This window comes from Tetrahymena thermophila (assembly GCF_000189635.1).
Source record: "Tetrahymena thermophila SB210 genomic scaffold scf_8254451, whole genome shotgun sequence".
Classification (NCBI taxonomy): Eukaryota; Ciliophora; class Oligohymenophorea; order Hymenostomatida; family Tetrahymenidae; genus Tetrahymena; species Tetrahymena thermophila.
Genome location: NW_002476230.1, coordinates 20,831 through 29,869, shown reverse-complemented (window position 1 = coordinate 29,869; position 9,039 = coordinate 20,831). Strand labels below are relative to the sequence as shown.

Here is a 9,039-nt window from a genome sequence, read left to right as displayed (position 1 = left end):
AATTCAGGTGATCTTGGCTTTGCATCAGCTGTGTCTAAATCAAAAAGCTTCATGTCTAAGGTTAAAAAATTAATTATTATTTTAATTGGTTTCAATATTTTTTATAATTTTCAGAAAGGAACTGATGCATATTTTGCTCCAGAAGTGGAAGCAGGACAATCTAGAATTCAGGTTTTTAATAATAGTGTTATATTATTTTTTAAAGTTTATTTACATTAAATAGTCAGATCTCTTTTCACTAGGACTCATTTTATTAGAGCTTGATAATCTCAAGACTCTAAATGAGAATTGGATAGATACCAACATAAAATATTATCTATTCAAAGGAGAAGAAATACCTAAAGAAAAGTATTAGATAGATAAGAATTCTAATATTTACAAAATAGCTAAAATATGCTTAAAACCTTGGTATTTAGATAGGACTACAGCAGGAGAATTACTATCTTAGCTCATCGAAATGCATGGTTAACCATTGAAATTTGTATTGACTTCTATGATACTAGAGGTAATATATTATTTCAAAATTAATTTATTACTCAAAATTTAAGCTTATTTAATAAGCTAATTTTAAATGTTTCCTAAAAGAAATTAAATTTTATTTAAACTCTTAAAAATTTTATTAAAAAGAATTTAAAACAATATATTTTATCTTTTCCTAACAAATCGGATAACATAAAAATAATGTTAAGAGTTTAATAAGAATAAGAATAGCTTATATGCAACAAAATTTTTTATTTTTAAATAAAAAAACACATCATTTTTAAACTATCAAATAAAATTTATAAAAATGAAAAAATAAACTTATTATTTCTTTTATTATTGATGTAAATAAATTGTTATTTTCCTCAATAGTTAATAAAAAAAGAAGTTTTATTTCATAATAAATTTTTTATTACATTAATCTCTCAAAATAAAAAAAATTGATTTTATTTTTTGAATATTTGAATTCAAAAAATAATTTTATTTGTAATATAATAAAAGGAATAAATACCTAGATAGGCACAGTAAATATTTGAAAAAATTAATCAACTGCAAAAACAAACGGTAATTATTTTTAGCTTAAATTATTATAAAAAGTTATAAATTAAATGTAAATAAAAAAATAATTAATTTAAAGCAAAGTTAATTCGACGAGTATGCTAAGTTTATTCTAGAGAACACCAATGACAAAATTAAACAAAAAGATTTTCAAGCACAATTTACAAAAGTGGAAGTATTATCTAATCTGCTGAAAAGTCTCTATGAAAATAAAAAATATACGAATAATTTTCAAATTCTAAGCTTTGGAAGCTTTGGAATGGTATTAGCTACTAAAAAAGCTAAACTTGATAAAAAAGAAATAGTGTTAAAAATACAAAAAATAGAAGATGAATAACATATCTAAAATGAAATTAGTATTATGTAGAAATTAAAAGAGCCACTAGTGGTATAGCTTTATGATAGCTATATAATAGAGAATAAAATAGGACCTGATAGATACTCAGTCTTTGAATTAGAAAAATGCTCATGTAATTTATTAAATTCTTAATATTTATTTTAATTTAGGTTTCAATTAACTACTTATGAAGATATTTTTATCATATAAAACCCAATTTTTAATAAATAAACAAATGAATAAATATATTTTTTTATAAAAAAGAATTTAATTTGTTTTTTAAATTTAAAAAAAATAAAAATTTAATTTATAAATTGTAAAAAGAATTATTTTTAACGAAAATAATTATTATACTTTCATTATTTTGAAAGATTTTTAATATAAAAATGATATTTAAAAAATATATTTGATTACATTTTACTTTTTATTTTGTAAAAGGTTCGTTAGATGAATATCTTGATAGATAAAACAAAGATGGATAATTTAACGACGATGATAAATATTAAATAGCGATCTAAATTATAGATTCTGTTAATTATATTCACTCATTTAATATCATTCATAGAGATATTAAACCAGAAAATTTTTTGGTTTATTTAGATGGAAAATAACCAGAAATAAAATTATGTAAACTATTTTTATGCATAAATTATTTTTCATTATCTTTTAATTTTAAGGTGATTTCGGCTTATCTGCTTAGATTCCAGATAATAAAGATTCAATTCAAGCTATAGAAGTAGATTTTTAATTTTATATATTTAAATGTTAAAAATAACTTTATATATAGAGCATAGGTAATTTCGGATATTCAGCACCTGAAATACTAAATAAATAGGATAATGAACTTAAGATTTATTCAAAGAAAGTAATTTTTTTTATTAAAATGTTAATTTTAAATAAATTTTTTTATTTTAGTCGGATTCGTATTCAGTAGGATTATTACTAGCTTTCTTAGATAATTATTAAGATCTGAAGAAAAATGCACCTTTTACTTTCTTATTAATGACAAAAAAGCAGTTAGATAAGCCTTTCGAAAAATCTAAGATTAAAATTAACAAAAATTCAGAAATTTATAAATTTATTAACCTTCTTGTTGTTTCTGATAGTGGTTAAAGAGCATCTCTGTATGATATTGTTGAATAAAGCGATACAAAATTCTTAACTAATTCAAAAGAAATGAAACAAATCGTGCAAAAAACTCTTTTGGTGCAAAATGATAAAAAAATAGAGCAAAATACGACTATAGAAATTAGATCTATAAAGGATTTGAGCAAAGCTTAAAATTACAATATTGTCGAAATATATTTACTGTAATATTTTCGTTTTAATTTAGGTTTTTAATATTTTATTAATGATCAATTTAACACTTTTTAAAGCAAAAAAATTAGTTTTTCATAAAAAATTAAAAGGTCTATCTTTTTAATAAAATCACAAGTAGATCTGATAGATTTTGATAAATTTAAATAAAAAAAGCAATAAGGCTACATATTCTTCAAATTTAAATACCTGGATTAGCAATATATAAAAAATGATTATTTTTTTTTAAATTAATAAAAAATTAAAGTTTAAAATAAAAATTAAAGACTAAATGAATTTAAAAGTATAATTCATTCTGATAATTGAGTATAATTCATAAAATTTATTATTAATTTTTTTTGTTAACCAGTGAATTGTTCATGAAAGTTAAATATCTATAAAATTACTTATTTTCTATTAAGATTTATTTATAAATTCATTATAAATTATTTATATCTATTTAATAGAATTAAGTATTTTTTAATTTTTACATTAATGCCACTTATATAGCAAATAAATTAAGAATTATTAATTTAATGGTTTTAATTATTTTTAATCCTTCAAAAACAAATTAAAAAACTAACAAAAGCAACAATATTTTTTTTTTATACTCCTCAAAAGAAAACAATCAATTTGTTAACTTATTTACTTACTTAAATACTGAGTTACTTACTCCTTCAAAAACAAGCGAACATACTAACAAAAGCAACAATCTTTTTTTACAATCCTTTCTCCTCCAAATTTATTTTCTTAATTCATTATTTATTCTTATATTTAAAGGTGAAATAGTATTGGTGCATAGGGTGCAAAAGATTTAGGCACAGGAATAGCGTAGTGCAAGAATATCACAAGTTTGACACTTGATTTAGAGTAAAAACTTAATTTATCGATTGATAAAGCAAGAAATTTTGAAAAAATTGATTATTTTGTTGATTTACGCTTTTCACTTAGTGATTAGCTAATTAAGTCACTTCGTTAGTAAGCAAGTTAGAGTTAGTTATTTATTTATTTTTTTATTAGATTGCTTTTTTAATAACTTACTTACTCCTCAACTAAAAAATAATCAATTTGTTAACTTAATTACTTAATTACTTAATTACTTACTTACTTACTTACTTACTTACTTACTTACTTACTTACTTACTTACTTACTTACATACTGAGTTACTTACTCCTTCAAAAACAAACGAACATACTAACAAAAGCAACAATCTTTTTTACAATCCTTTCTCCTCCAAATTTATTTTCTTAATTCATTATTTATTCTTATATTTAAAGGTCAAATAGTATTGGTGCATAGGGTGCAAAAGATTTAGGCACAGGAATAGCGTAGTGCAAGAATATCACAAGTTTGACACTTAATTTAAGGTAAAAACTTAATTTATCGATTGATAAAGCAAGAAATTTTGAAAAAATTGATTATTTTGTTGATTTACGCTTTTCACTTAGTGATTAGCTAATTAAGTCACTTCGTTAGTAAGCAAGTTAGAGTTAGTTAGTTAGTTATTTATTTATTTTTTTATTAGATTGCTTTTTTAATAACTTACATACTCCTCAACTAAAAAATAATCAATTTGTTAACTTAATTACTTAATTACTTACTTACTTACATACTGAGTTACTTACTCCTTCAAAAACAAACGAACATACTAACAAAGCAGCAATCATTTTTTACAATCCTTTCTCCTCCAAATTTATTTTCTTAATTCATTATTTATTCTTATATTTAAAGGTCAAATAGTATTGGTGCATAGGGTGCAAAAGATTTAGGCACAGGAATAGCGTAGTGCAAGAATATCACAAGTTTGACACTTAATTTAAGGTAAAAACTTAATTTATCGATTGATAAAGCAAGAAATTTTGAAAAAATTGATTATTTTGTTGATTTACGCTTTTCACTTAGTGATTAGCTAATTAAGTCACTTCGTTAGTAAGCAAGTTAGAGTTAGTTAGTTAGTTAGTTAGTTATTTATTTATTTTTTTATTAGATTTCTTTTTTGATAACTTACTTACTCCTCAACTAAAAAATAATCAATTTGTTAACTTAATTACTTACTTACTTACATACTGAGTTACTTACTCCTTCAAAAACAAACGAACATACTAACAAAAGCAACAATCTTTTTTTACAATCCTTTCTCCTCCAAATTTATTTTCTTAATTCATTACTTATTCTTATATTTAAAGCAATAATAGTATTGGTGATGAGGGTGCAAAAGATTTAGGCACAGGAATAGCGTAGTGCAAGAATATCACAAGTTTGACACTTGATTTAAGGTAAAAACTTAATTTATCGATTGATAAAGCAAGAAATTTTGAAAAAATTGATTATTTTGTTGATTTACGCTTTTCACTTAGTGATTAGCTAATTAAGTCACTTCGTTAGTAAGCAAGTTAGAGTTAGTTAGTTAGTTATTTATTTATTTTTTTATTAGATTGCTTTTTTAATAACTTACTTACTCCTCAACTAAAAAATAATCAATTTGTTAACTTAATTACTTACTTACTTACATACTGAGTTACTTACTCCTTCAAAAACAAACGAACATACTAACAAAAGCAACAATCTTTTTTTTACAATCCTTTCTCCTCCAAATTTATTTTCTTAATTCATTATTTATTCTTATATTTAAAGCAATAATAGTATTGGTGATGAGGGTGCAAAAGATTTAGGCACAGGAATAGCGTAGTGCAAGAATATCACAAGTTTGGCACTATATTTATTGTAAAAACTTAATTTATCGATTGATAAAGCAAGAAATTTTGAAAAAATTGATTATTTTGTTGATTTACGCTTTTCACTTAGTGATTAGCTATTTTATTCAAAATAAATTTTTTTATTTATAAATAAATTTAAAATAATAATTTTAATATAGAAAAAAATGATTTTATTAAATATATTTAAAACAAATTGTTTGATAAATATACATTTAATATATAAAAACTAATAGAAACAATCAGATTTCCCAATCAAAAGAATAATTCGAAAAAATATTAAGAGATCAATTAAAAAAATAAGAAATAAAAGTAAAATTAATAAGATTATAAAATAAAATTAATATATTTATTTATATAATTAAGATATTGATAAATTTTTGAAGGACTTAAATACACTAATTAATTAAAATTAAAATAACATTTTTTTTATGACTAAAAAATAAAATGTATATTTTTAGTAAATTTAATTGAATGTGATTAAATAACATAATCTAACTTAGTGAAAAACATTATAAATAATGAATACAATAAATAAAATGGATAGTTCTTTATAAAATGACATAGAAATTATTTAGCAAATATATATACATATAAATAAATATATGTTTATAAATTTTATACATTTTTAAATAAATTTGGATATTTTGTAATAAATGAAAGCTAGTTTTTATTTTAAATACATGGACGCTGAATTTAATTTTTAATAATTTATTTATACTAGTGAGTTTGCATTACAATTATCCTTAATATCTAATCTCTGGTTCCAACTATATTTTTAAGTACACATTTTAATTAAAAATATTAAGATTTATTAATGAATTTTATCCTAAATTTTTTGTGATTTCTATTACGAAAAGCAAATTTGTATATTCATATTATTTATTTGTTCTTTTTATCCACTTATAATTAATTAATTAAATTTCCATAAATTGCCATTCAATATTTTGGAAAAAAAAAATAAATGATATAATAGATTAAATATTACAAAAAATTAGAAGAAGTAATTAATTATTTTTTTGTTAAAATACTTTAAATTTATTTTTATTAATATAAAAAGTTTTTAAATTCTTCACTCTAATCTCATTAGGTTCTCCATATTGATTTGAGGTATATTAAATTTATAAATATTGTTCATATTATTAATATCATCCATATACATAAGTTATTTTCAATTTATTTAAAATATTATTTTTCAAATCAAAATTATCAGAAATATTTATTCATTTTATTTATACTAATGCTTTTTTTGTTATTTAATCTTAATATTCACTTTTAATTTTTTGATTATTTTTTATTCTTTTTTTCGTTTTAAAACTTTTACTTAATAAAAGTTTATTTATTTTCGATTGTGATATTTTTAGTTATAAAAATGAATTAAAAGCAATAAAAATCTTTTAATTTGTTTATTAGCATTTTATTTTATTTTGTACTTATGTTTTGTAATATTTTTGTTAATTTAAGTCATTTTTTTATTTTCAAATTTACTTTTATTATTTATAAATAAATGAATTAATTACATAGATATTATTTCATATTTTTTCTTTTTCCTTCTAAATAAATAAGTATTTATATATTTTTCTTCAATACTTAAAAAGTAGGAATTAAATCGGTGATTAAGGCACATCTAGCTTAAGTTCTTCTTTAGCAAATTGTGTAAATCTCTCAAATTTAACACTTCTTCTTTTGTAAAAACAATTTATTTGTTTTGGATTGTTATATTTTTAGTTATAAATTTGAATTTAGAGCAATATAATTCTTTTAATTTGTTTATTAGCTTTTTATTCAAATTATTTTTTTATTGTACTTGTGTTTTTTTTTTCAATCTTACATAAATTTATTTTTTTTAATTTCCAACATTTGCTTTTATTTTTTATTAATTTATACTATTTCACATTTTTTCTTTCTTAATCACTGATTAATTTTATTTTTTCTTCAATATTTCAAAAGTGAGAATTAAATTGGTGATTAAGGTGCATCAGGTTTAGGTTTTGCTTTAGCAAAGTGCACTAATCTCTCAAATTTGACTCTTTATATTGGGTAAAAACACTTTATTTGTTTTAGATTGAGATATTTTTAGTAATAAAATTTAATTTAAAACAATATATTTGTTTATTGACTTTTTATTTTATTTTATTTAATTTATTTTTATTTTTTATTGTACTTGTTTTTTTCTTTTTTATCTTTCTTAATTTAACTCATTTTTTTATTTTCAACTTTTGCTTTTATTATTTATTTATTTATTACTTATTATTTCATATATTTTCTTCATTTTTCCCTTCTAAATTAATAATTAACCAAATATTTTTTCTTCAATAATTAAAAAGTGAGAATTAAATTGGTGATTAAGGTGTATCAGGTTTAAGTTCTGCTTTAGCAAATTGCACTAATCTCTCAAATTTAGTACTTGATCTTTTGTAAAAAGATATTTTTTGTTTTGGATTGTGATATTTTTAGCTATAAAAATGAATTTAGGACAAAATAACTATCTCTTTTAATTTGCTTATTAGCTTTTTATTTGATTTCTTTTTCTTTTTTATTGTACATGCAATTTTAATTATTTTATCTTTCTTAATTTAAATCATTTTTTTATTTTCAGCATTTGCTTTTATTATTTATTTATTCATTACTTACTTATTATTTCATATTTTTTCTTCATTTTTTCCTTCTAAATAACTAATTAATTATTTATTTATTTTTCTTCAATGTTTCAAAAGTTTCAATTAAATTTCTGATTAAGGCGCATCAGACTTAGGTTCTGCTTTATCAAATTGCACGAATCTCTTAAATTTGAGACTTAATCTTAGGTAAAAACAGTTTATTTGCTTTGAATAGTGATATTTTTAGATATAAAAATGAATTTAAACGCTCTACATTTTTATTATATTTATTTTTCTTTTTCTTTTTTGTTGTACATGTGTTTTTTCTTCTTCTATGTTTCTTAATTTAACTTATTATTGATTTTCAACATATTATTTATTTATATATTATTTCATATTTATTCTTCATTTTTCCTTCAAATAAATTATTTAACTAAATATTTTTTCTTGAATATTTAAAAAGGAAAAACTAAATTGGTGATTAAGGCTGGTCAGGCTTAGTTTCTGTTTTAGCAAATTGCACTAATCTATCAGATTTAACACTTCTTCTTAGGTAAAAACAGTTTATTTATTTTGTTTATATTTTTAGTTATAAAAATGGATTTAAAACAATATTACTCTTTTAATTTGCTTTTTGCTTGTTTGTTTGATTTATTTTTCTTTTTTATTTTACTTGTGTTTTTAATTAACTTTTTATTTTTTCTTCAATATTTAAAAAGTAGGAATTAAATTGGTGCATCAAACTTATGTCCTGCTTTAGCAAATTGTACTAATATCTCAAATATAACACTTGATCTTGGGTAAAAACAGTTTATTTGTTTTGGATTTTGATATTTTCTTTATAAAAATGAATTTAAAATAATAAACTCTTTTAATTTGTTAATTAGCTTTTTATTTAATTCATTTACTTTTTTATAGAACTTGAGTTTTTTCTTCTTTTATCTTTCTTACTTTAACTCATTTTTTTATTTTCTACATTTCCTTTTTTTTTTATTTATTTATTAATTCATTTACTTTTTATTCCATTTTTTTTTTCTTCATTTTTTCCTTCTA

The 9,039-nt window shown here is 20.1% G+C and overlaps 1 protein-coding gene across 1 annotated transcript in view; it reads left to right on the top strand. All coding sequences in view use genetic code 6, as the record gives it.

Annotated features, from left to right (window-relative positions):
- Positions 1-51: 51 nt before the first annotated feature.
- TTHERM_01378930 (kinase domain protein) overlaps positions 52-9,039 on the top strand; it is a gene marked incomplete at both ends in the record, with an annotated part of 10,995 nt that continues 2,007 nt past the window's right edge. Inside the window, 20 exons of the mRNA XM_001023121.3 lie at positions 52-60; positions 115-171; positions 224-505; positions 982-1,044; positions 1,118-1,508; positions 1,814-2,002; positions 2,053-2,111; positions 2,163-2,240; positions 2,291-2,685; positions 3,461-3,541; positions 3,950-4,039; positions 4,404-4,493; positions 4,859-4,948; positions 5,307-5,396; positions 6,985-7,074; positions 7,337-7,426; positions 7,714-7,803; positions 8,104-8,193; positions 8,450-8,539; positions 8,706-8,786. Coding sequence (XP_001023121.3) covers positions 52-60; positions 115-171; positions 224-505; positions 982-1,044; positions 1,118-1,508; positions 1,814-2,002; positions 2,053-2,111; positions 2,163-2,240; positions 2,291-2,685; positions 3,461-3,541; positions 3,950-4,039; positions 4,404-4,493; positions 4,859-4,948; positions 5,307-5,396; positions 6,985-7,074; positions 7,337-7,426; positions 7,714-7,803; positions 8,104-8,193; positions 8,450-8,539; positions 8,706-8,786 — 2,495 coding nt within the window. The remainder of the gene's footprint in view (positions 61-114; positions 172-223; positions 506-981; positions 1,045-1,117; positions 1,509-1,813; positions 2,003-2,052; positions 2,112-2,162; positions 2,241-2,290; positions 2,686-3,460; positions 3,542-3,949; positions 4,040-4,403; positions 4,494-4,858; positions 4,949-5,306; positions 5,397-6,984; positions 7,075-7,336; positions 7,427-7,713; positions 7,804-8,103; positions 8,194-8,449; positions 8,540-8,705; positions 8,787-9,039) is intronic.